The sequence below is a fragment of the Rosa chinensis genome, chromosome 5 (assembly GCF_002994745.2).
Source record: "Rosa chinensis cultivar Old Blush chromosome 5, RchiOBHm-V2, whole genome shotgun sequence".
In the NCBI taxonomy this organism is placed as follows: domain Eukaryota; kingdom Viridiplantae; phylum Streptophyta; class Magnoliopsida; order Rosales; family Rosaceae; genus Rosa; species Rosa chinensis.
This window is the reverse complement of record NC_037092.1, coordinates 45,976,630-46,004,207: the sequence shown is the minus strand read 5'-3', so window position 1 is coordinate 46,004,207 and position 27,578 is coordinate 45,976,630. Positions and strand designations below refer to the sequence as shown.

General features: G+C 38.6%; 2 protein-coding genes across 3 annotated transcripts; both read right to left on the bottom strand.

The window, feature by feature from the left end:
- Positions 1-14,851: 14,851 nt before the first annotated feature.
- LOC112167864 (protein GAMETE CELL DEFECTIVE 1, mitochondrial) lies at positions 14,852-18,471 on the bottom strand. Of its 2 annotated transcripts, none has more exons than XM_024304957.1 (4): positions 18,297-18,471; positions 17,226-17,988; positions 16,884-17,073; positions 14,852-15,341 (listed from the first exon to the last, which is right to left on the bottom strand). In XM_024304957.1, the coding sequence occupies exons 1-4, from the start codon at positions 18,454-18,456 to the stop codon at positions 15,123-15,125; spliced, it is 1,332 nt and encodes a 443-aa protein (XP_024160725.1). In that variant the 5' UTR covers positions 18,457-18,471; the 3' UTR covers positions 14,852-15,122. The 2 variants fall into 2 exon arrangements, with proteins under 2 accessions (XP_024160725.1, XP_040363297.1); XM_040507363.1 differs by having other exon boundaries at positions 18,272-18,407.
- A 1,223-nt stretch (positions 18,472-19,694) lies between these two features.
- LOC112166791 (molybdopterin biosynthesis protein CNX1) lies at positions 19,695-26,936 on the bottom strand. The gene is made up of 13 exons (XM_024303695.2): positions 26,635-26,936; positions 26,419-26,545; positions 25,825-25,955; positions 24,465-24,566; positions 24,313-24,396; positions 23,568-23,795; positions 23,179-23,369; positions 23,001-23,105; positions 22,507-22,815; positions 21,102-21,259; positions 20,893-20,999; positions 20,441-20,497; positions 19,695-20,012 (listed from the first exon to the last, which is right to left on the bottom strand). The coding sequence occupies exons 1-13, from the start codon at positions 26,809-26,811 to the stop codon at positions 19,791-19,793; spliced, it is 1,998 nt and encodes a 665-aa protein (XP_024159463.1). The 5' UTR covers positions 26,812-26,936; the 3' UTR covers positions 19,695-19,790.
- Between the last annotated feature and the right edge of the window lie 642 nt (positions 26,937-27,578).

Genomic DNA, 27,578 nt, shown 5'->3' with positions numbered 1-27,578 from the left:
TTGAGCAGGGATTGACAGTGACATAGTCAATGACTTTACCGGTGACTTGAGTTCAATACTGACTTTGCCGGTGACTTGAGGTTAATAGTGACTTTGACAATTGCATGATTAATGACATGATCATGACTGTGACATGGCCAGTGACTTGACCAGTGACCTCACTAACTAGGGACCTGGGCTGGCCAATGACTTTACTGGTCAGTGGCTTAATCATTGACGTGTATAACAATTACTAAAAAATTAGTCTACAAACAGTATTTGTAATTTCACATTACATTGACTGAAAAATTCCAACTGATGTACATGCAACTTTGTCATCTCAACATGACATTCTTTCTTGTTACACAAAGCCATGAGGACAACTAAATACTCCATCGTCTGAAAAATTGGAACTAACAGGCATACCAGCTGCCTTCTTCACATTCCCAATGTACATAATCCTATAGGCTCTCAGGGAATTTAGTCTCATAGGTCTGAGGAAACTGTATGAATGAATTTTTATCAGAGACAATATGGAGCAATATCAACAGTCTAGTTAAACCAAAGAGGGAGGGGATGAGTGACAAGCCCAGTAAATAGGTTAAGAATGTATGCTGTGCTGTATTCTCTATCACAACTTTCATTACTTACATGCAAACAAAATCATAACTGACCAATCTTGATATCATGATTAAAAGTTGATACCATTCTAAACTAAAATTTTCACCTTTTATATTTGGATGATGAACTCTAATCATTTATAAAAAGGAAATTTATCTTCTTCAGTAGATTAAAAAAAGATGACGACCCACATAAAGTACTAAGTAGATTGAACCAATGAAGTAACCATAATATTGTTTCCTTATCAAAAATGAAGCAGAGGTACAATTAGCATCAAACATAATGACATCTTAAAAGCAATATAGCTGCAGCCTTTACTATTATGTAACCAAAAATCTATTTCTAACCACATATACTCCTTGAGCCAGTAGCTAACAATACTAGTAGTCCATAATATATATAAACGTTAAAGAAAATTGAAGATTTGTTCACATATGATCAATACTACTACTTCAATCGATTATGGGAAACAGAATCTCCAAATTCTCAAGCAACAAAGCAAGTAATCTACCAAACAAAAGCACATAGATACATTCTAGCATGTGAAAATTGATTAATAATATTGAAAAACTAAAAAATCCGAACTCACAGTGACAAGGGAGATGGATCGCGGTGGCGACGAGGATTTTGAAGCTGGTGGTGGTGCGTGAGGTAGCGGTGTACAAAATCCCACTGCGATCGACATCCGGCGTGTATAATTGTGGCAAGTGGCTCAAGTCCGACAAGATCTGGACGGGTTAGATCTGGGTAGTGTCGTGCACAAGGACCAGTGCGAGATCCGACTGGAGGATCCGAACTCCAGCGACCTTCGTCGAGACCGTGCTCGACTCGTCGAGCTACTTCGTCCTTAAGATCGAGGACTGCACCGGCAAGCACGCCGTCATCAGCCTCGGGTTCGCCGAGCGCAATGAGGCGTTCTATATCAATGTCGCTGAAAAACCCAAACATCTCAGAGATAGAGAGGTAGGAATTTATCGAACGAACCGCACTCTCCGATCACGACAAGTACATCAAGAGACAAAGAGGAGTCATACGACGCCGGATTGACCTGAAGGATCTGGAGTGATCCGATTACCGGCAAGTCGACACCGCTTCAAGAACTCGTACGTACACCGATCCTAACGACACGTCATTCTTCGCCATTCACACTCTTTCTAGGTATGTGTCTGTGTGGAGGAGAAGAAGAAGATAGAGAGAGAGCAGTTGATAGAGGATCAGACGGGCTTGAGGGAGAGAGAGAGCTACCGATGACAGTTTTTGTAATATAAGGTAACTCTAGTGGTAGGTTGTGAAGATGCGACTTTAATTATCATGGGGATATTTATGTATCCTGAATTATAATAAGACACTTCAAAATGACCTCTTTTATTATTGACCCTACTTTTTTTTGCTTAGGGTGGTCCCACGGATTACGAATAAATTGGAGTTTGAATTTGACCAGATTCATATCAAACTCCAGTAGTGTCAGGTTATTTGGTTACTTGACGTACATTGCTGAGGTAGCTTTACTTAGGGTTTCTAAGCAGTTTCTCGATTTTGACTGCATGTATTGTTTGCCTCTCTCTACCAATTTAATAGATTAATAAAAAAAGTAAATTTGAATTATTCTTTTATCTATAAATTAAGAAATTTTTTTTTTTTTTTTTTTGGAACTAAAGGATTCATATATTTTCATATACGCCATAGTCTTAGGCATAAAATAGTACAAAAGAGACTATTCTGTTTAATACAATTTGGGCATCGAGTTGTCTATGCAAAACAAAAAACACTTCGCCATGTAGGCAATCTATTCTACCTAATTCCAGACGCCGAGTACACTATTGTGGTACGCTGGAATCAAGTACTTTTACAAAGGCTCATAGAAGAGCCTCTGCGCTAAGCTAGACAAGGAACAAAACGGGCTGAAGCCCACTACCTCCCTTTAGAAAAAAAATAATAATAATAATTGTAAAGCAACTAAGGATAAAGAAGCCCAACAACAGCCCAATTGACATCAAATTCAAGAAGAAACACCACTACAATTTCTTGAATTTGATGTCAATTGGGCTATTATTGGGTTTCTTTAGCCTTAGTTGTTTTACAATAATTCTCTTTTGTGCTCCTTAGTTCTTTAGCCTTGCTCTACATAAGGTGAAATTCAATTTTGTTCACATAACCCTGCAAACTAGCACATAAATTTCTCTAGCAAATAGACAAGCAGCGGGATATTCAGCTCTGAATGTGTTGAAAGACATTGTAAAACTTATTACCAAAAAGTCCTAAATTATTCCCATGAGCCCTATAAGTAATAGTTTGTCAATGTGTTGCTCAACTTTGTCAAATATATAAGCTCTCCATCAAATTTTATGTTCATCACAATTCCAAGAAGTTGCCTTAGACCTGCGGGGAAGGAACAATATAGGAGCAAGTATTCAAATAACGTACTAATAAAATAAATCACAGAAAGCATGCATGTCAGTGTTATATATGATCCCTTGGATCGTAGCCATGAAACGACATCGCAAATGAAAGGAACTAAGAGAAAGCTAAAAGAAGTAAGAGAAAACTAAACTTCAATATTCTTCAATGATGGTCTTGCAGTACATCTCAGTACCTATTTAACATGGTCATAGAGTCTAATAAGCCCACAACACAATAATGACCCATAAAACATGTAAGAGTCTAGCCCATAAGACAAACGGATCCTAACAATCCCTCCCTCTTAGATGAAGGCATGTCCTCATGCCGAGATTCTCGAGTGAATTTCCTTCACAAAAATCAACTATACGGAACATCTTGAAAATCATCGTATTGTCAGAAGCAACCCCAAGAATGTTATACCAGCAGCACCCATAAATGAAGAGATGATAGACAAACTCGAAGTAGAAGACGAACAATGTGATAGCCCAATGCTGAAGGTAAGAGAATAAGTCATCTTTCTCTTCAAGGTTGGTCATCTGTGTGGCCTTGAGCACATAAGCTTTGAGATAGCTTCAAGGTCATCTGTGTGGCCTTGAGATAGTTTTACTGTATCCACATTAATTCACAACTCTAGTGAACTGAGCCCCTTCTCCTGGCTTATCATCACAGCAATTCTTGACAGACTTAACAACTAACCATTCACATTCTTCAAGTACAATGTGGCTAAGAAACTCTATGGCAGTTGAGAGGTTTCCAAGTGAGGTTGAATACTTACTTGAGCTTGGTGAGTGAGCTTGCTTGAGCTTTGCTAGCTAAGTAATTACTATGGGATTTGAGTTACCATTAGTTAATAAACAGGGAACTAGGTGAAGCCAAGCAGCGGCACTTGTTTTCAATATTCCAACAATAGTGGCATCATGGAATAAGTAGTCAAGATTATTATCTGAATAAGTAGAGAAATCATTGACCTGAAAAATGACATTGAGAAGACAAGGCTGTTCATTTGCTTCTGATACCAGATCTGCATTTTCGATTGGAATGATTGCAATTGCAGCACATTATTCATTGGTCTCTTGGACAAGTCTTTTTATCTCTCCATTACCATAATTATTCAATGGTGTACGTGCATTAGCTTGATTGAGCTGAGAGAAAAATTCAATGACCTTGGCATGTAGCATGTGACCTTGAGTGGTAGCTCCCGAAGCAACCATATCCTTAGGATCCACTACTTGGTTCAATTCTTTCAGAGTTGCAGCTTGCAAAAATTAATCAACTCCCACTATAGTATTTGCTGCAATCTGGAGTTTGTATCAATCCCATCTGTGCACATTCTCTACACCTCCTTTCTCAAGAAAAACTGATTCATGTTCTGTCGTTGGTGAATCAAAAAGGTGTAAGATCAAATATGGACATAACACATATCATCATAAAGTAATTGATGATTAGCTTAATATCAATCCTAGTTTAACATGGATACAAACAGTAAATCAATACTTGTAACTTAATGAAGCAGTGTATCTATTCATTAAGGTAAGTAATCCTATTCTTAGTCTGCAAGAAAGATTACAATGAAGTGTTACATTAAGAATCTAACTAGGAAACCTAAACCGATATGGATAGCTTTAATGGGAAGCTTCTTGAGGGTTAAGTCTCCTATATATACAGATGAATTGGTCCCTGATTACTACCGACGTTTTGCATATTGTTCTGTCCATTGAGAAGCAAGTTGGTAAGTAACAGAAGGCCATATTCAGTGTTCGTGTTTGTAGCATAAGATGGAATCCATGCCAGTGATTGCTGAAGGTAAGCCTTAATCCCTTTTATGATTGTGTGCATATATTGTGAGCATGTATATGGTTTTTAACAATTGGTATCAGAGCATAGGCTCACAAGTATCAAAATCGTTGAAGGGTTTTGCAAAACAAACACACACAAAAAAAAAAAAAAAAAAAAAGGTTTTTGCTTTACGGATCAAGTAACTGGTCAGGTAACTGACCAAGTCACTGATCAGGTAACTGACCATGTAACTGGTCATGTAACTTATCAAGGTAAGTTACTTAAGTCGATTGCTGCATCTGGTTAAATATCAAATTCATGCTTCCGCTGTGATTTTTAGCAGCAAATTGGGGAAAAAGCAAAAACAGGTTTTTCTGTGAAATTGATTTCGATTCATAGCATGATAATTGAGTTTTTGATTGTGCTCAAGAACCCTAGTTGCATTCCCGGTGTGCGTTAGGTTAGAGTAGATGGTGACCGGATGAAATTTACAATTTCTTGATTGTTCTGTGGTTTCTTGGAATCAAATCAATTTTAGTTATGCTTGAATATGCATGTTGAATTGATTGATGATATGGTATTGTATCTGTGATTGTGTAAAAATTGCATGAAGAACAAAAATCTCCCAGAATTTTTTTTACACATTATTAAAATTGACAGATACGAGAGCTTAATTTTCTTACAAGGATGAATCTGGGTAGAATATAAAGTTAAAAGCTCATGAGTTTTGTGGTTTTCTGTTGGCATAAGTGATTATGATGCACAAAGCATTCTTCATTGATGTTGGCAGAAAACAATGATCAGGTCACTGACCATGTAACTGGTCAGGTCACTGACCATGTAACTGATCGAGTAACAAAACTAAAATTGTGTTTTGTGTTTTAAAACTATGCTTCAGTTTTATCTTCCAAAGAAGTGGTCAAGTATGGTTTTAGAATACAAAACAGCAATATGCATGCTTGATGAAAATAAATACGGATACTTAGAAATTTTTCTTCTGTCTAAAGATGTGGATAAATTTCTTTGGATAACTTGTTTTCATTGAACATGGTATATTGATAAAGAACTTCAGGATGTTATGCTTCTGCTCAAAAGTGTTGCTTAACATTATTTTTGGTTATGGACTGATATGAATGCAAGTATGGTTTGTTTAGGTTTTCTGTATGTTCTTGTTTTGGTTGCTTAAAGCTAAATAAAACACAGAAAACTTAAAGTTATTTTCTTTACAAATTGAGAACTCATATGAATTTTTTGTTTTGCTCCTTAGGTAACTCTTACATGAACTTGAACAGTGTCTTGATGTTAACTGGAACCAACTATAGAGCTTGGCTAGATTCTGTAGAGAACTATATGGGAATGCATGAGAATATAGACTATTGCTTCACTGAGGACAAACCTGAAGAGTTAACTGAAAAGAGCACTAAGAAGGAAACTGATCTTTACAAGAAGTGGCATAGATCCAATAGAATGGCTAAGAACCTCATTCGTACCTCTATGTCCAAGACTGTCAGAGGAAGTATAGAAGAACCTGAGCTAGCATCAGATTTTTTGGAACTCATAGGTGCTAAGTTTAAGGAAAGTGAAAAGGCAGAAGCTGCTAGGCTAACAAAGGAGTTTCATGATTTGAAGTACATGGGTTCAGGGGGAGTTAGAGAGCATATTATGAAGATGATCAATATAAATGGCAGACTCAGGGAGCTCTTGATGGGGGTTAGGGATGAGCAGGTAGTGCATTATGCACTACATTCCTTGCCTAACAGTTTTAGTCATCTTAGGACCAGTTACAACTCTCAAAAGGGAAACTGGACTCTAGATGAACTTATATCCATCTGTGTGGATGAAGAATCTAGGATCAAGGAAGAAAAGGAACCTGCTACAACCATTAACCTCATTGAGAAGCCTAAAAGGAAAAAGCCCCAAAATAAGCTCAAGCCTATCAAAGCCATAACTAAGAGTTCAACAGCTGCAGTGGCCAAGGAAAATAGGCCATTTAGGTTCAAGTACTACTTTTGCAAAAGAGTAGGACACATGAAAAAGGACTGCACTGGCTATAAAAATTGGTTAGCCAAAAAAGGTAAGATTTTTTCTAATACAGTTTTTTCTTTAGAAATTAATCTTATAAATGTTGAACCATAGTCTTGGTGGATAGATTCAGGCTCACCTATTCATATTACTAATTCTTTGCAGGGATTCATAAGGAGGAGAATCCCAAAAAGTGATGAACTGAACCTGTGTGTAGGCAATGGCATGAGAGTGGCAGTCAAGGCTATTGGAACCTTAAAGCTCGACTTAGGATTAGGAAAATTGTTAGTTTTGGACAATGTTTTTTATGTACCTTCCATGAGAAGGAATTTGGTTTCGGTTTCTCTTTTAGTAAAATCTGGTTGTAGACTTGTTATGGATAGTAATGGAATTCTTATTTCTAAAAATTCTGTTCAAATTGGTTCTGGTGTTATTATGAATGATTATTTACAGTTAAATTGTTCAATGGCTCAACAAGAAATTTTACTTGTTGAAAATAACACAAACAGTACTAACACTTTAACAGGTGTTAAAAGAACCAAATTAAATGAAAAGTCTGCATTTTTATGGCATAGAAGACTAGGCCATGTTTCAAAAGAGAGACTGAAAATTTTGGTGAAAAACAACATCCTAAATTGTGATGCCCCAGAAATTCGTATTTATTTTCCGAGGATTTTCCGGAATTTAAATTGTGGGTATCGGACGGTTTCGTGGCTCGTGGATGGAGCGGAAGTGTTTCGGGCGAATAATTAATTGAAGAATATGGTTTTAGGGGGTTGCCAAATGTTGACTTTTTATTTGTTGGGATTCTCCGAAAACTTCCTTCACGAAAGTTGTAGAGCGCGTTGATACGAGTTCGTGGGCATGTGGAACGCGAGAATCGGAGTTCGTATGAGGAAGTTATGGCTATGGAAAGAAGTTTCCATTTTAGTATATATATGGAAAATCAGATTTTTTTTCATTATTCCTCATTTCCTTTTCCGGAAACCGCATTCCCTCTCTCTCTTCTCTCTCGTCCGCTCTCTCAGAGTCGAAGATTTTCGACTGACCCGACCCGAACCCGGCCGATCCGACCCGGCTTTTCCGGCCAACTGCGGCGGTCTCCGGCCGTGAAACTTGGCCAACAGGATCGCCTCCTCCGTCTGGTCGTCCCTCTGGTGTTCTCTTACGGCGATTCTCCGTCTCGGTGGCAGTTCAAGGCGGTGCAGCCTTGTGTTTTCGGACCCGGCCGGAAAACACAACTCCGGCGACCTCATGACTTCAGGCTTCTTGGGTTGAGTTCAGAACAAGCTCCCTGATCGATCCTTGGTGTTTGTTTCGACCGGTTTACGTGAAAATTCGATCAACTCGGATTGGATTACTGTTCACGGCTTGTGAGGTAGTTTTCGATCCCTTAGGCTTGTTTTCTGACTTCGATCCAGTTATGAAAGTTCACAAGCATGCTTAGATGAAGCTTTTTGATGTTGGGAGTTTTGTGAAATATTGAGTTTTGGCCGGCGGAGTTACGCCACCACCTGTGGCGGCGTTCCGGCGGTTTCCGGCCATGTATGGGACTGTTTCTGGTATTATATGTCTTCTACTCGTCGATACGAGCGTTTCGATATATAATATGCAAAATTTGGAGTTCGAATGGATTTGTTATGATTTTTGCCGTTTCATATCGGTGAATTTATTCGATCCGTGAGGATTCGAGCGTCCGATTGACTTGTGGTTTGGTCACATCGATCGTGAGCGTATTCCAGAGACTTTGGGAGGTCTCGGATGTGGTTTCGCCTCGATTGGCACCACTTTGGAGGATTTTAGTTCAAAACAGGGGTTTCGAACTTAAATCAAATATAAATCGTTACTAAGTTGGAACCGTATGTGATTAGGTACTTGACGAAGTATTTGAACGAGTTGTTGGTGATAGTTTGGTTCGGTTCTGTATTGAAGACGCAGCAGGAGTTCGAGGTGAGTAATCTCACGAAGTTCATATCACGAACGGGTTCACCATACTGTTTTGAAAGTTATTTAGTTAACTGCAAACTATAGATGGTATTAGTAACATTTATGAGTAGGTGACTATGTGTGTACATATATATATTATGGGATGTATATATATACATACGTATTCATGTATTAGTTGTGGATTTGTGGAACAATATGCATGAACGATGCTTTTTATTGTTTTGGGTTGTGGCTTTTGGAAAACAATTGGTGGGAAATGGTATTTCTATTGTTTTGAAAAGTGTTTGAGGATTTGAGAGTCACAGGTTGTGATTTCTCCTTTTGAATTGATTTAACGTTTTGATCTGACGACCGGTGGTCTGAGGATTTGAGAGTCACAGGTTGTGATTTCTCCTTTTGGGTTGATTTAACGTTTTGATCTGAGGGTCAGGTTGACCTAAGGATCTGGGGTTGCAGGTTGCATCCTCATGGCAATATTATATCGTAAGATTGAACCTTGGCCAGGTGACAGGTTACGATCAGTTAGAGCTCTAGTCTGTCTGCCATCGTACTTTAGGGATCTAAGTAGGTTACTTAAGACTCCTGGGTACATGTTTTGTCCAGGTTGGACCGATTTGTTGTTTTGTCCAGGTTGGACCGATTTGTTGTTTTATCCAGGTTGGATCGATTTATCATATTCTACTTGTTAGGTTAACAATGGGTATGATTTATTTGTGTTGATGCTTTGTCCAGGTTGGACCTATTTGCTGTTTTGTCCAGGTTGGACCTAATTATTATTTTATCCAGGTTGGATCGATTTATCATATTTGAATTGTTAGGTTAACGATTTATATGATTTTGTCACGGTGTGACTTTCGTTGTTTCTTTTGGGAAAAGAGTATTGTTTTTGGAAGCATGGTATGTTTTCCTTATTCGCGAGTTGAAAGGTTTTCCTCGTTTTTGGCGTGAGTTGTGCATGTGTGGTTTGAGTTACTCATACGGGCTTGCAAAAGCTTACCGGGTTTGTTGTGTGGCAACCCGGTGCACCATTCCAACGGTGTAGGGGTTAATCCTGCAGGTTAGGATAATCGCGCTGAAGCTGAGGTAGCGCCTTCGCAGCTTTACGGTAGGAAGCCAATTTTGTGACTTTACCGTTATAAGGACTTCCGTTGTATAGTTACTCTGAGTAGCCTTTACGTTTTATTTTGTTGTTGACAATTTAATTCATAAGCTTGTGTAATATATAACTCTTTGGAGCGAGTGTATATTAACTTTGGGGGTTCAGGGCATCAATATGTGTGTAAGTTAAGGGAAAAAGATTTCAGGTATTTCGTATTGATGACTGGACGTTCACGCATATATAATTATGGGGTTATATATATCGATTTTCATGTGTGTAAAATCAGGGGCGTGACATAAATGAACTTGATTTTTCTGATCTAACAGACTGTGTTGAATGCTTTAAGGGAAAAATAACTAATACTAGAAAGAAGACTGCATATAGAAGCCAAAATTTATTAGAACTCATACACACTGATATATGTGGACCATTTAGGCATCAAACTATCTGTGGGAATGTGTATTTTATCACATTCATTGATGACTTTTCTAGATACAGTTATATTTATCTACTTTCAGAAAAGGCACAAGCATTGAAAGCCTTTCAAATCTTTAAGTCTGAGGTAGAAAATCAACTAGAAAAGAAAATCAAAACAGTGAGGTCAGATAGAGGGGGAGAGTTCTATGGAAAGTACACTGAATCCGGCCAACAAAAGGGTCCATTTGCCTTGTTTTTGCAAGACAATGGAATTAAAGCTCAATACACAACACCCTATAATCCACAACAGAATGGTGTTGCAGAGAGAAAGAATAGGACTCTTTTGAACATGGTTAGATGTATGATGTGTACAACTGGTTTGCCTAAATTTCTGTGGGGTGAGGCTTTAAAAACTGCAAATTATATTTGCAATAGGACACCTAGCAAAGCCATAGAAAATACTGCTTTTGAGCTTTGGTGTGGCAGGAAACCTAGTCTTCATCACTGTCATGTTTGGGGATGTCATGCAGAAGCTAGGATTTATAATCCAAGCTTGAATAAACTTGACCCCAAAACTGTTAGTTGCTATTTTATAGGTTATCCAGATAAATCTAAAGGCTATAAATTATATTCTGCTCATCATAGCTTTAATGGGAAGCTTCTTGAGGGTTAAGTCTCCTATATATACAGATGAATTGGTCCCTGATTACTACCGACGTTTTGCATATTGTTCTGTCCATTGAGAAGCAAGTTGGTAAGTAACAGAAGGCCATATTCAGTGTTCGTGTTTGTAGCATAAGATGGAATCCATGCCAGTGATTGCTGAAGGTAAGCCTTAATCCCTTTTATGATTGTGTGCATATATTGTGAGCATGTATATGGTTTTTAACAAAAGACACACCTGCCATATTACACAAACATGATCATTACAATCTCATACAATAATAGGAATAAGGATGCACTGTTTAAGAAATTCATTCAATTAATAGGTGTTAGAAAACTAGTTGAACAAGGCATTGCACAGAAGTTATATATACTGCATATATGTATAAGTAAATTTATTTGTTAAAGTTTGTATATTAGATGAGATTATTAAATACCTATCTAATCTGTTTGAATATATTATTTAAATTCAAATAATCACAGTTGCAAGAAATTATACATTTTGAAAAGGCAGTTAAGATATATTAACAGTTTCTTCCATGAAGAAACTGTTATTTCGATGCTGGTGTATATATATATATATCAACTTTGGTGCCTTCAGATACACGATCTGTTCTCATAATTAGTTCCATTTTACTAAGAGAATGTTAAAGGTGGAATCAGTAGAAGGCTAAGATGGATGACTCAAGTGCATCATGTAAGATTAATTTGTTCACATTGTGCAGTTTATATATATTGCAGATCCTTATAACACATACTGTTACATTCCTAAATGCAATTTACACAGAAGATTTCTTAACATGTACTCATACTGAGATAGTTTACAGTACTAGATTTATGTAGTTCTAATTTCTAACAATTAGTATAAGAGCAATCTATACTTAGATGAGTTACATGTTACTGATATTCAAACAAATTTCTTATGAAAAGATTTCTGGGAATCATGTTATTATAATCCACCTGCAGTTTTATATATAGGATGCTTTACTGCACATCTAGTTGATGTGCACTATGAAACTAAGCACTTGATACTTCAACTCTTTACATGACTGGATCATAATATGTTTTCTGGTTTTCATTCCTATTTAAATTGATAAATGACGGATGTGCATGTTTAGAGTTTCTGATATTGATCTTCGAAAAACTTCATATGTGGTGTGCTGTCATAGTGGCCCTATAAATGAAACTCTCGCATATTGTATATGCATGGGATCACAGCAAGCCTTTGTTTGTTTGCGCCGGCCATGAACACACCCTGATGTGGAATAATCCACTTGACGCAGCAACATATCAAGGCCAGGAATTATGCAATGACTGAACTCTATTTGATATATACTCCACTATGAGAACCTTTGTACATTTGCTAGTTCAACCAGCATGTTGATGTCATAATTTGGTTCGACAAATACTTTTGACTTTTCAACCCATTCCACGTGGTACGCGTTGAAATGTCAAAGAGTCCACGTAGGACCCTGACCTTTCAACGCACTTAAACCCTTCATCGAGAAAGAAAAGATAATCCTAAGATGAAAATAACCATGACTAGTAAGATGCCTAACCATGGTATGCCGAGTCTTTAACCTTGGACCTCCACCTCTTAGGTCTTGGACAGTCACCATGTTATTGACTTGTCACCTTAGACGGCGAGGTCAAAGCATATCGTGACTTGGCTATTAGAATAGCATAGTCCGAAGGAATCAGGAGCCTCAACCCCCAAGGCCAAGAATTCGACTCCCAAGGCTTAGAAGCCTCAACCTCTAAGGATCATGACCACGACTTCCAAGCCTAAAGCCTCAACCTTCAGGCTCACACTTTGGACGCAGTCAAGGAGACATGGTAGTACACATCAAGGACCAACTCTCACCAACTTTTCCACGTGTCAAGCTCCGACACCCAGTATGGCTCCCTTGTCATGTCAACAGTGATTCGAGGACAAAGGGTGGTTTACGTGACGACACCTGTCACCAACTCTGTCAAATCCATCCTAGAGCGTCAGTAAGCAGAGAGTGGGGGCTGACACCCCGATTTTATGGGATTGAGCCTATGCCTTTCCCTTTCCACCTCAACCCTCTTCTCCTATAAATACCCAGCCTTCACAAGGCTGAGGGGGACTTCAACTTTCTCTTCTCTCCGAAAGCTATGCCAAAATGCATAGTCCTTTCCATAGAGCTCCGCCAACTCGAGTTGGTGGAAGCCCAACACAAGGTGGAGGAAGCCCAACATGAGGCCATTAGCTTCACCTAACAAGGAGCTTGGAAGCCCAACATCAGGTGAAGGAAGTCCGAGATGAGACTATCAGCTTCACCCAACAAGGAGCTTGGATGCCCAACACTAGGTGAAGGAAGTCCGAGACGAGACTATCAACTTCACCCAACAAGGAGCTTGGAAGCCCAACACGAGGTGGAGGAAGCCCAACGTGATGCCATCAGTTCCACCCAAGAAAGGAGCTTGGAAGCCCAACACGAGGTGGAGGAAGCCCAACATCAGGTGAAGGAAGTCCGAGATGAGACTATCAGCTTCACCCAACAAGGAGCTTGGATGCCCAACACGAGGTGAAGGAAGTCCGAGACGAAACTATCAGCTTCACCCAACAAGGAGCTTGGAAGCCCAACACGAGGTGGAGGAAGCCCGACGTGAGTCCATCAGTTCCACCCAAGAAAGGAGCTTGGAAGCCCAACACGAGGTGGAGGAAGCCCAACATCAGGTGAAGGAAGTCCGAGATGAGACTATCAGTTTCACCCAACAAGGAGCTTGGAAGCCCTCCCAAGAAAAGAGCTTGGAAGCCCAACACCAGGTAGAGGAAGCCTAACACGAGGTGAAGGAAGTCCGAGACGAGACTATCAGCTTCACTCAACAAGGAGCTTGGAACCCCAACACGAGGTGAAGGAAGTCCGAGACGAGACTATCAGCTACACCCAACAAGGAGCTTGGAAGCCCAACACGAGGTGGAGAAAGCCCGGCATGAAGCCATCAGTTCCACCCAAGAAAGGAGCTTGGAAGCCCAACATTAGGTGGAGGAAGCCCAACACCAGGTGAAGGAAGTCCGAGACGAGACTATCAGTTTCACCAAACAAGGTAGCTTGGAGGCCCAGGATCAGGTGAAGGAAGCCCGAGGCCATACCTTCAGTCACAAGAGATGAACGACCAAGGCTAGGCACAAGACTACCAGGGCATACCTTCAGTCACAAGTGGACGACCAGGGCCTACTCACGTAGCCAAACTAATCGAAGGAAAAGATAGGCCCACTTGAAGAAAACAACCCCACCACTTTACACTTGGATTTCAATGGAACCTCCGTTGACTCGTTGATGCCGAAATTGGCACCAACACAGCAGGGATAGTTGTTTAGCAAGCTATGCTGTAAAGCTGATCATAGAATTCGACTTGGAACGTATGATATGATAGAAATGTTAAGGCGCATATGTCTTTTGGCATGTGAATCAGGCTAAAGAATGTCTGCAATTGTTGTCGTAGATTTGGGTTAAGGTAGTCATTGGGTCCTTTGATCTTGTATGCACTCTACATTCATACTGAGAATTTAGTATACTAGATTCCATATCTTTTACAGTACCTGCAGGAAAACAGACAACAGAGAGCACCGAAGTGATGCCAAAAACACTTGTATGCTGGGGAAAACTGAATGAGTTGTATACCTGTGCTATTTGTCAAGAGAAATGATTCTATGTAAAAATACCCCTCAACATGTTGGATCAAGAAAATTGACATATGCAAGCAGAGCGATTCACACATGGTATGCACTATTAGTGAATGATGATGTAGATTCTCATGTTTTGATTAACTTTTAATTTGGCCTTTAAATTCATTTAGGAAGGAGGGCTAGCGCACTAGATTTATTTTTGAAGGATTACCTGGCTCTAATCAGACTGGTACAACACACAAGGCTCGAGTTGAAATTCACGCAGTATGTAGCCAGAATTGATGATTCCAATATATTATTAGCTAAAATCCAGACCGTGTCTTTCGACATGGAAAAAGAAAAGCTTGGTGCATAGCTCAACCATAATCCTATGCAAAAGAAACAGTGTTCGAAATGGTACTGAGAGAGGTATACAATTAACAATGGCGGTATCGATGATGCTATTATCGCCACTGAACCACCTAAGAAGACCGCATAAGATTTGCATGAACTACAAAATTTTCTTAATAGTAACATCTACTAAATAACAAAGACACGTCATCATGGAAGGATCTTGCGTCGATGGCGTGGAGTTTCTCGTTTCACATACATTTTCTCCTTTTCATTCAGTGGTCGGCTCGAACCATCTGGCAGGCTGACAAACTTCCAGCCACCACCACCTCCACGCTTTCCTTTGGGTCCCATTTTCTCCACCGTGAAATTCCACCCATCTGCAGAGCGACGACGACTATACTTGTGGTGGAAAACCTCTCCTCTCATCTACACAAGTGAAAGCACATAATGCAAGCGGTTAGAATTGACAGCAACAGAAAATCACAATCAACTATTTGATATGCAATGCAAGGGCAAACTACGACAGAGAAAAAACGTCTCATTGGGCAATATGTCGCCCCAATCTCACTTGGTAACTAATATCCACCCAATAAATTGCCCCTCCTAAGAATCAGATAGTGGAACCACAAACAAAGCCATAGGGAAAAAATTCAAAAGCTGCATACACCCAATTGGATATGAGAGAAATCTGCCGGCCTATATCAGTGCCAGCCTACATCTCCAGTATCTAATACAAACATGCAAGATTGCTTAGCTATTGAACTGTCCAAAGCGTCTGTCAAGATATACATCATCACTAAACAATTTCATTTATTAGGCACATGCTTTATACATAAATCCACGAGCTTTTTTTTTCCCCGAGAAAAATCCATGAGTTATTCAAATACAACTTCTCAATCTCAAATTTTCAGTCATTAACTGGACCTCAAGCTCTTAACCCTCCTCTGTCATACTCTTCTTCTTCACTATCTTAACCTCAAGTCCCTCCAAATTGCAACCAAAAACATGGACATCACACGTTCCGGCCTCTTCTGCCAACATGACCAATTTAAGTTATCCCAATCACGCCTTATACTGTGCTGGGTGCATTACAATGGTGCACGTACAACTACACATGGTCTATGTTATGTCTTGAATTGGGTTGTGCTGTGCTTTTTAAGGCCATGTAGGTTTCCTCTCCTTTACTTTCTATGGTAGATTGAAAAAAGAAAAAAAAAAGACTTGGATATAATTCACTATTTAGTAAACTTAAAACTCAGGTAATAAGTAGTGATATTAGTGCTCTTTTCTTATTAAAAAAAAGTAATATTAGTGCTAACAATTCAGTTGTGTTGCTTGAGTAATTTATCAACTGAATGTACAAGGTACTATCTCATCAAACTAAAAAGAGAAAATTTGAAATAATGAATCACAGACTCTTAGATCATGAACTGAATTTGGCAATTGCATCATTATTTTTCAATATTAAAATACTAAATAAATCATGCTTGACAAAAACCCATTTCATACTCATGTCTGGCAGAAGCAGAGAAGGCCTTTTTTCATATTTGTGTGTGTTGTATTAGGAAGGCTTGTGTTGAGCTCACCTCTACCACTTCTTTATCCTCTTAAATTTGAACTCATATTAGTCTTATAGAATACACTTAAGCCATGCTTAAGTCCTAACAGTTCAACTCCGGCACCTTATCCATCTCAATAAAATTCCACTGCGATATTTTTATTTTACTATGAAGAGGTCCTAGAGGGCTGGTGGCACAATCCCAATGTAGCCTTTATTCATTCATCCTTGCAGATGATAACATGTTAAAACATGCAGCTAGAGTAAGAAAAGCAAAACATACTTGCCACAAGTGACAGGAACACCTAAAACAGCAGTATTACCTGACAGCACACACTTACTTGTCTACCCCCACTAATGTTTTGATTTCTCTTTCTATAATCATAAAAAGTCAGAGTTATAGAACTTACTTTCATTTTGTTGAAGTTCATCCTCTGGACAAATTCTTGATACAGCATCTCATCTTCCTTCTTGGAGATCTCATAGTGGACTTCATCCAAATCTCTGGTGGTACCATCCCAACCCTCTGGCATAACCTTGAAGTCAGGTTTGTAAGGAAGTGATGCAACATGGAATTCACGGTCATGGGAATTGAAAAATCTGAATGAGGAAAAGTGTTAGCCCCACAGGAACCAAAAAAAATCTCAATCAGCAAACCTATACCATAAACATAAAATTTGCATAGAATCCTTGATATACAGAAAATATTCCTTTCATATATGAAAAATAATGCTCCCAAATTAACATCTTACTCAGGAAAGCTGTCAAGCAGGAGCTCAACAGAATCATCTAAGGGACGACCAAGCTTCTTCTCCTCTTCCTCCTGAAGCTCCTTCAGCCAAAGAATGGCATGCACTCTCTGCCTCATAATCCTATAATCCTTGGCCAGGCGCTCAACAGTGTAAACATCAGGGTTTTCCTTGTGCAATCGATACATCTCAGCCTTTTCCGAGTCCTTGAGATAAGACCCTCTTGCACCGGGTTCGCGCACTTGCTTCATCAGCACACTTATCTCTTTCAATCTCTCTCCCCATCCATCAACAAATCTCTTACTTTTCCGGTTCTCTGCCTCCAATTCCTTTATTCTATCCTCAATCTCTTGCAAACCAGAGATGACTGCAGACTGGGGAGTCTCATCTCCGCTCGTCCGTCGCCCCACCACCTCCCCATCAAAATGCTCCTTGGTCAGTCCAAGCGACCACGAGGACGTAGAATCCCACCCCAAATTATCTGATGCATTATTGCCAAATGTTCCCGCCGCAGGTTTATCCCACCCACTGTTACCATCATTTTGACCATCACCACCAGATTGAAAAGAAAAAAATCGGGAGCTCATAGGCTTACAAGCTTCAACACCATTGTTTCCCAAACTGCCGTTGCTCTTCTCCCCCAGAAACTTTGTCGTAGTCGTGCTTTTGCAGATTGAAGTTGAGGAAAGACGAGATATAAGACGGTGCAGATTCTGCATAGCTCCGGGAAGTAATCTAATTTGCCAACCCACAGGTGCAGAATATCCTAAAACCATAAATGAATCTCGTAAACATCAATCAAGAGTTCAATAACTTCACTAGCCCAAATATTCAATCCGGTAGCACAAAACAATACCAAAGCTCCACTCCAAAAACCAAACACAGCATAACATAACAACAAGACATAAAATAGCTGCATAACAACTGGTAATGCTAGAAACCTAAAAACCTAACCCTGTCCTTGTTTTCTGTATCTACATTTCAAATAGCAATACTAGATTCTTCGGCAATAATAAGGTGGCTAACAGAGGGTAAAAAAAAAAAAATACCGTGAAAAACTGAGAAGAAGAAGACCTGAAATGACGATTGAAGCAGCGCCCACAGAAATTGAACCTTCAATCGGATCGAAATCGAAGCATTTGTAAGTCGAAGGAATGAGTTGGATTATTTGAGAGATGGTAACATCTAAACCCCAAAACCCTCGCAGGCTTTTCCCTTTCTTCCGCATACACATGTTAGCCGACCCGAAATTCTCTTGACCCGTATGGCTAGCGGGTCAAACTTAACCCGTATAAGAATTCAAAACCCGGGTTAAATGGAAAGGGGTGAAGTTACCAAGTTACAAACAGTTTTACTCATGTACCACCCTTGAGGAAGTTCTACATTATATTAAGTAAATTAGTTCGATACAAAAGTAGGGTAGTCTCAAACTAGTCTACCAATAAATAGAGTCAGTCTACCTCTGAATTGAACTACTCTACTCTCTACTGAATGTATTGATACTGCAGACTAATTCCTAAACACAATCTAAGATATCAAAATTTCGTCGAAGATTGGACTTTGAGTTGTCAATCGACCATTTTTTTCTTTGTCCAACAAGCTAAGTATGTTTATTAGGATTTTGTTGGAAAATGTAGCTTAGATTCGACAATGTAACTTGAATCTTTCTAAACTTGAGATTATTTTGAAAAGAGCTACATGTTCATTCTTCCACGTCAAATCTTTGAAGGCATTTTGATGATACCCATTTGACATACAGAGCAGCTAATGCGAGCTGAATAATTCCATATCGGAACAACTTTTCAACTTCTAACTATACTTTCAGTGTTTCTACACTGGAATTTCCTACCATTATGACTCTCTTTAATTCCATTAACTTTACTGTGCTACACAAAGTGAAATTGAGAAAATAAAGAAAAAATGTCTTGACACATAAAATAAAATAAACATAGAAAGTATGCCTTTAACAAAATTAAAATAAGAGAAGTGTAGTTATTTACTCTTTTTTTTCTTTTCTTTTTGAAATAAGTTGATAGATCATTATTAATTAGGAGAACAATCCTGCTCAATTACATCAAAAACAAAATATGGAGCCGTGGAGGTAAAGAACCCCAACTAAAATCTTGATACGAGTAAGAGCATAACGAGCTAATTTGTCAATCACAAACTTGACAATAAGTACGTGTAAAGTAAGAATATGAATTTTACTGTAATTATGCTTCTATATAACGACACTTAAGAGCAATAAACTGTGATTGTAACCCGAGAACATGAGTGCCATGGTTGGTTAGAGGTTGTTCCTCTTGGTTTATGGATGTCATCGAGAATCATAGACCAATAACGTTTTACTAGGGAGGGGAGTGGGAAAAAAGTTTCACATGGTCATTCCCATATTTTGTAATTATTGATATTGATGAATAGAGAGTTCTTTCATTTTCACCAAAAAAAAAACAGCTAGCTACTTTGGTTGGATGTAGAAACTATAACACGCGGACCACTTGATTAATATATATTAAGATGCAGAGCAACAATACACAAGATTACATGTATGACTTTTAATCCTCCAGTTTAATGGCAACAAGAACAACCAGACGAGTCTTTACCAGTACCCGAGGCCAACTTATAACTGTGCTCCCAAGTATCCATGGACGCAGCTTGCGCATGAGGGACATGTCGAGGATGTTTTTCTCTCTTATCTCCCTTTATCTGCTTTAATCCATGCTTGAGGGCAGGCAACAAAGCCTCCATGCACTCAGCAACCGCATTTGGATTCCCCGGCATGTTGATGATCTTCAATATATAGCAAAGAACAAAGGAGACATTTCATAAGATTCACATCTACGAAACATGAATAAGAAAAGTATCAACTACATCTAAATGAACCAACCAACCAAACACCCCCACAACCCCACCCCCACCCCCGGGTGTATACATCACTATTATCTGGTGAAACCCCCTTTAGAGCTTCATTTTTCTGTCTTCTTAGGGGATGAAAAAAGAAACAATGTTGTTCTCTACTTTTCACTTAAAGCCCAACCAATCAATTTGTATAGTGACAATATCCTTCACTTACAAACATTGTTCCGCTTAAAATTGGCTTCCATGATTTTATGAATACGCACTATATATAAAGCACATTAATATTAAGTGATCAGCAATCATTGTTCTACAACTCCTAATATGAAATATTCTGAATGAAATTGAGATTGTGGCCTTACCAATGTTGACCCTCTTATTCCTGCTGCAGCACGGGAGAGCATAGCAAATGGTGTCACCTGTTTTCAAATAAGGGAAACACTGAGTTTAAACTAAAGAGACCCAATAGATTGGTTAACTAAAGGTGATTATGCAATCGTAAAGTAACTAAGATTGCAGGAATGTATTGAAAAGGCTGCAGCAATCAGAGATCATGTGGTAACTCCATTTGTCAGGGTTATAGTAAACCAATAGTCTTTGAGCTAAAGGCACCTACTCCACATCACATCAAATACACTTTACATGCAATACTTAAAAAAAAAAAAAAAAAAAAAAAACTGTCATGCAATCATTTGACCAATTCGTCATTAAATATACTTGTACATCCGCTTTCTTAGTACTTTTGCAGACCTAATTAAGATGGCTAAATCTGCCCTACATTGTAAAAACTAACAATATTATGCATGAAGCTTACCTTTAAACTCTCTTGCATCATGACAAGAAGAAGACCAGGTGTTTCTTTCTCAATCAACTCTTTGGTTGCTTCTGGAGTTACATCTCGGGGGGTAAATCCAGTGCCACCTACAAATTAAGAAAGAATTTCAAGAAAATCGCACTTGGGAGGTTCTAGTCTACCAAATCCAGAAAGAAATTAAATGGCAAGGTAAAAATTGAGAAAATGACCAAGGGTGAGGATGAGATCCATATTCTCGATATCACTCCATCTCTGCAGAACATCCTTAATTTTGCTTACATCATCTGGTACCACAGCCGTTGAAACAACCTTGGCTCCTCCCAACCTTTCTGAACAAGAAGTTACAACAGAAACTGCCCTTGGACCACTGCAAATGGAGAAAGGTTAAACAAATAATACATAAATGTAGCAGGCATATATAATAGGAGAAACGTGCACCATAGTGTAAATAATATCTTGCAAACAAAAGTTCCCATAATGGAGCTAACTTATGGCTGAAAGCCTGAAGCTTTTGCTGACTAAAGGGGAACACCTACATCTCCTTATTCACATGATAATTTGCTTTCTCAGACAATTCAATCCTACAACACTCTGGAGGGGATCATAGGTGTCTGATATACACATCAGAATGGTGGATTGGTTCTTCTACATAAGTTTTATAGACGCAGGAACAACACATTAAAAAGAAGGATCCATATGTTGCAAAGCATTTAATAATTCTTCTCATGTTCCACTTTGAACAGGAGTATATCAACTTTGTCTTGTTTCTTTTGCATCTACTAAGTGACCTCCTTGAAACAAACATTCAAAAAGATGTATCAAGATGCATGAGTTTGATTATAGATCTTCCCAACTGGCACCAAAATCCAATGCTATTATCTTTTACACTAAAGTGAAGGGTCTATATAAATACATTGTCACAAAGCATACAGCGCATCTCATGTTCCCCTTAGATAAGGAGTAATATCAACTTTGCTTTATTTCTCTTGCATCTTAGAATTGACCGTAACAGTTAAAAACGCACAATAAAAAATAAATATCTAGATGCTCGGGTTTGATTATGGATCTTCTCAAGACTCAACGCTGGTGGGAAAAATGTAAGGAGATTAATTCTACATTGGGAAACAAACACAAACTTTAGGCCAATGACCCCAATTTGCACCCAAAAAAAAAAAAAAAAGAGGAAGAAAGCCCTTGTGTTTGGTAGGAAATAGAATAAAGTAAAGTAATTTTTGACCACAAATTGTCTGATTTTGATTATAAAGAACCAGCAAGTTGTTTTGTAAGAAAAACCTGATTATAAAGAAACAAACAAAAGTAAAAAAATCTGTTTCTTCTCAAAATAATAAAAAATAATGATAAAAAACCCTACATGTTTCCAGCAAATTTAAACAAGTATTAGCCATGAAAAGCTGGTCCTTAACAAGTTTGGGAAGCACTAGCAAACTGAAACTTTTCAGAAAATGACTCAGAAAGCTGTATGTAGCTGCTGGTACTTTAAGTTCCATGTCCAGGTCACTTAAAATGAGGTATTGTCCCAATATAGATTGATCATATATGGACTTAATATATATTTACACATATGCTAAGTATGTTGATGAGTAGGTCTTATACCTCCTATCCGGCCCAGCCCCGGATGCAACAGTATCACTCACGGTAAGAATAGCTACTCTGAACTCAGCATCGCAAGACTCAGCTACGGATAATTCTTGTGTTCTAAATCTTTCTATATGAGAAGCTGGACCCAGGGATGAGGAAGTTTTATTAATAGCAGCAGTACTTATATCGGAAATAATAATGGCTGACACAGAAGTCCCAGCGGGCATTACACTGCCTGTTGCAGGCAACTCCAACAACGCATTAGCAGATTTCATACTTAAAATCTTGCTGCTTCTCTGGTGGCCAGTACTTTCCGCAACAAAGCTGAAATACAAAAGAAAAAAGGATATATGAGAAAAACTTCTTCATGCAATAAAAAGGTTAAAATGGAACAAACACTCAAAAAAAGATACGAGAGTGGAAAACAAGGTACTTTGAGATGTAATCAACTCACAACTCGTAATCAAACTACAGTAAACAACCTAGATGAAATTCTTTAAACAACTTACCCTGGATTATCCAATCCCTTATTTAACTCCCATTTGACGATAGCAGAATGGAATTCTGGACGGACTGGATCTGTCTTTACAGGCTGGAGAAGGCGAGCCTGCACTCTGTACGTACGAGATATTAGAGAGAGAGAGAGAGAGAGAGAGAGAGAGCAGAGCAGTAGTGCGTAGAAGCAACCTGAAAGGCAAAGGGTCTGCCCATCCAGCAAGAAAGCGGATGGTTGGTACCACAAATAGATGGAAGCAGACAAGACAGCTAACTGGATTTCCAGGCAGCCCAAACGCAAAAAGTTTTCTCATTCTCATTTTATCTGCTGGTTCAGAATTGATCTCCGCGAAAGTCAATGGTTTCCCTGGTTTCATCCACACCTGAAGATCCAGTTAGATATTGAACCAATAAGACATAATATGCTCTAACTAATATCGAATCAGTCTCCATTTCAGTACATCACAATCACCATAGTTCCAAAAGCAACCATAAAAGGAGTCAGTAAAAAAAAATTAAAAAATAAATTAAAAAATTAAAAAGAGGAAAAAACCAATATGAAATGACAACAGTCCGTCTACCTTACTGAAATGCACCGTCCCTTTCTTATGCAACAGTGGTTTGACAAAGTCCTTATCTCCCATAGAAACACCTCCAGAGGTGAGAAGAATATCAATTCCAGCAGAAATGACAGTATCTATGATCTTTTCGAGTCCTTCTTCATCATCTCTAGTTATGCCGAAATCACTAACTTCACAATGATGCTGTAGTGAAGCTGCCATTATCATAGCACGGTTGGAGTCCCTGATCTGCACAAAACTGAATCAGTTGTGTTAAACAGTTTAACAATCCAATGTCTTGATATGTTGACATTTCTAAAATAATCAATACAGGATAATTTAAACTCTAACAAATGCCAAATGCAAAATAGTTGAAAGAAAAATGACGTACCTAGTACTTAGTTACTGTCCTCATGGTAGGTATTTTTTTAATGAGAAAATTAATGACATTTTTATTTTAACTAGAAAAGAACATAATTTCAAGTTATAAAGAGCAAGGTATCAACTGAGAAGTGAAACTACAATCTAATAAACTACAAAGGACTGCGCAAACATAACCAAGTTGGTACCTAAAGAATAGATGCCCTAGTGTCAAAGATCCTATCAATACATTGACAAAGGACTGCATTGACAATCCTCTGACACAATACTTTGACAAGTTGCTCCCTATCAACTGTTAGCGGCCCTAGAGTGTCAAAGATTCTATCAAAATTGACTCTCATTATTGGAGAGTTGAACCACCGCCGGGGGGGGCAGGGGGAATTACCTGGCCGCGACTCAGACATCCTGTCGTTGGCTCTACAAGTTCATCTCCCGTGGAAAGCACACCGATTTTTGGAGTGGGATATACCTGCATGTGCATGCCACATTAACTCTCAGTCTCTATCTATCAAGCACTAAAGTAAAATGCTTTAATACCTTCACCATTGTCCTTCCGACAGTAGCAAGTATACCAATTTCTGCAGCACCAATTCTTTGTCCAGATATCAATACTCCATCATCTTTCTCAATGTCACATCCCTGGAACACAAATAGTTTAATGATGAGTTTAAAGTTCAGTTCATCAAACAAAGATGAATATAGTAAAACACCATACCTAATCACCAGAAAAAGAAAAAAGTGTTCATGATGTTCACCATAGCAAAGCAACTGCTATTTATACATCTACTTTTTATTGCATGTAAGTAAGTAAATCAATACAATAAGAAACAAAACACATGCACTCCATCAGTTACAGTAGTTAAGTGACAGAAAGAGACTGCATGAAACCATGTGTCCAACTTAAAACTGGCCTAAAAAACAAAATCCCAGATTGTGGATCACATGGAATATAACTTGGTGTTGGTCTTTTCAAGGAAAAAAAAATCTGCGCTGATTTTTATGAAAATTTCCCATTTCAGTACAAGTTCATACTGGTGCAAAATAAATACATAAGGTAGGGCAAATCAAAATAAGTGTTGCCTCTTTGACCGCATCTGGAAACCTACAAGAAGCAACAGTAACAATTTTATCCCCAATTTTTTCCAGCTTTTCAATTCTTCCTTACGAAATAATGGCATTTTGAATCAATGCCTAGACCTGATTCCATGCAAAATTCAGCCTCAAACCCTAACATAACCCAACATCAAAGTCTAACTACAGTCAGAAAATAACCAAAATACAATCCTCAGTCAAAAAGACCACAACAGCGATCCTGCAACTTAAAGTCTAAAACATAAAACATCTAAGAAGCCCCAATTAGCTGCCATCACGAAACCTTAAATCTTCCCTTTGTATTATTTAATCTTGAACATTACACCCTAAAGACAACCCTATTGATCAGACAAACATGAACAGAGGACTTTCGGCAATAAAACAGTAGATCTGGATCCTGTGGACAGCATTCTCTTTGGTCATAAACATTTAAAATTCAGCACCGAATAAACAAAAAAAGACCATTATATCTTCTGAAGTCATGCAACCAGGGAACTAGGTATTCACATGCAAAACATCTGCTCCAACTCGATCAGCATGTACATGTGGAACTTTGTTCATAAAAGCAAAAACTACGTCAGTTATGTGTCTTGAGAGTGAAAACATCTACTTCGGTGCATTTAATAGTATTATAGCTATCGATTTGGGAAAATAGAAGTTAATGCATGTCCCAGAAGGACAAGAAAAGAAACTGAGTGACAGTTATGTATAGCATAGTAAAAACCTGAACATACAGTATTCCACGCCACTACACTGCACTACACAGATCATATTTGATACGTCTGAGTCAGGAATCAAATCATACCACTGGACGTATATCAACTCCTTTGCTCGTCTGTACCAGTATTCTCACTCGCCTTGATTCATGTGAATGCACATGCACCTGTTCAGTGTCCTCAACTTGTACAACTGCATCAGCACCATCAGGTATCGGTCCTACAAGGAAGTACAACAGTACACGAGTTAAATGAGGAAACAAAAAAAAACATGATGTAAAGTGTGAAAGCAACTTCAGGAAGAAGAGTAGTGATCCCTAAGGTCAAATTACAGTGTACAACAAGAAACATAGTTTACAATGAGTAGAGAGACTTTAATATCTTGACGCAAAGTCGAAAAATAAATCTAGTTCCTAGGAGACAAACACCAAAATACACAAGAGCACAAGACAAGTAAGTTACAGAAACTACACTTGAATTTTTCGTCGAGAGATATAAATCACGCACTGGAAATGTAGGTCATGGAATATCGACAATAAGCTAATAGTGTTCCGGTGATTAACAGTTTCCATTTACCTTGCTAATGATTGGTCCTAGACTAATCACTAGGGCATTACTAGTTTAATTTTCTCTCCCCAGTATAATAAAATTTTGAAACCATAGGGCATAAATAAGAGAGTAACCTCCAGTAGTAACATATGCCACAGTCCCAGGGGTGACAGTGACGCCGATTCCATCGCTACCGGCTCTTGCTTCAGCAACTACAGGATACTCTCCAGGCCCATCTGAAGCTACCACTGCATATCCATCCTGATCATCATCATCACCATCAGGTCAAGGTCAACCAAATCAAATTTACAATCAACATTAGAATGAAGTGAAGTGCAGAGAATGAATACCTTGATGGATGCAGGGAAAGGAGGCAGAGGGTCGCCGGCGCGAATGTCCTCGGCCAAGACCTTCCCGAGGGCATCGTGGAGGGGCACCGTGACAGGTGGCAGCCGCTGGATAACTCTCAGAACTATTTCCAGAGCCTCCTCCGCGGAGAGCAGTGTGGGTTTGGTCTCCGCCATCATCTATTGCGAGAGAGAGTCTCTACTGTTCACCAACGGTTTCTCTCTCTTTCTAGTACCGTCAAATGTCAATTGGAAGGAGGGCATCCTCTGCTTCCTTTATTGCCTGCTTCGGCTTTCATTCATTTCGATGGGAGTTCGCCACGCAATGGCAATATTCTAAAGACAGACAAAAAGTGAAATGTCCTTCGGCTTAGAGCAAGTTCACCCGTTGGGTCACCAAGTCAAGGTCATCAGGACAGGACACTATTTACTGCCACTAGACCTCTGTTTCCACCCGTTGGGGTCAGGGTCACCAGTCAATTACTGTTTATCAAATATTTTATTAATTTTTTTAGTGTAAATAAGAAATGTATGATGTAAATAAATACTATTGATAAACATTTTGGAAATCCAACCAAAGAAAATTTTATGGGTAGAAAAATGATATATCCACCGACGACTCAATTCCGACGATTTTTTTTATTTATTTTTTTTTTTATAACTCCACTGACACTTTTATCGCATATACACCACCAACAATTTATTTATAGGAAATTTTGGTTATATTTTTTTTTGTTACCGTTGTAATCTAACGGTTACTAATTACAATATATATATATATATATATATTTCAAAATATATATATATATATATATTTTTTAACCTTATCTAACTCTTTAATCATTCACCATTAGATCCCATTCATAATTAAAACCAATGGTCTAGATTTGTGGACAGTTGGCTTCACATTTTCAAGGCTTCCAATGGCTACAGGCCACGTCACCCAC

What these genes read in the sequence shown, in the direction of transcription:
- LOC112167864 (XM_024304957.1), bottom strand. Translation starts at nt 18,456, where the DNA reads ATGTGTATGCGGAAGAAAGGGAAAAGCCTGCGAGGGTTTTGGGGTTTA. An exon ending in TGCTTCAATCGTCATTTCAG is followed by an intron (nt 17,989 to 18,296) that starts GTCTTCTTCTTC and finishes TTATGGTTTTAG; the next exon opens with GATATTCTGCACCTGTGGGT. An exon ending in CTGCTTGACAGCTTTCCTGA is followed by an intron (nt 17,074 to 17,225) that starts GTAAGATGTTAA and finishes TTCCTCATTCAG; the next exon opens with ATTTTTCAATTCCCATGACC.
- LOC112166791 (XM_024303695.2), bottom strand. Translation starts at nt 26,811, where the DNA reads ATGATGGCGGAGACCAAACCCACACTGCTCTCCGCGGAGGAGGCTCTG. An exon ending in CTTTCCCTGCATCCATCAAG is followed by an intron (nt 26,546 to 26,634) that starts GTATTCATTCTC and finishes GATGATGATCAG; the next exon opens with GATGGATATGCAGTGGTAGC. An exon ending in GGCATATGTTACTACTGGAG is followed by an intron (nt 25,956 to 26,418) that starts GTTACTCTCTTA and finishes ACTTCCTTGTAG; the next exon opens with GACCGATACCTGATGGTGCT.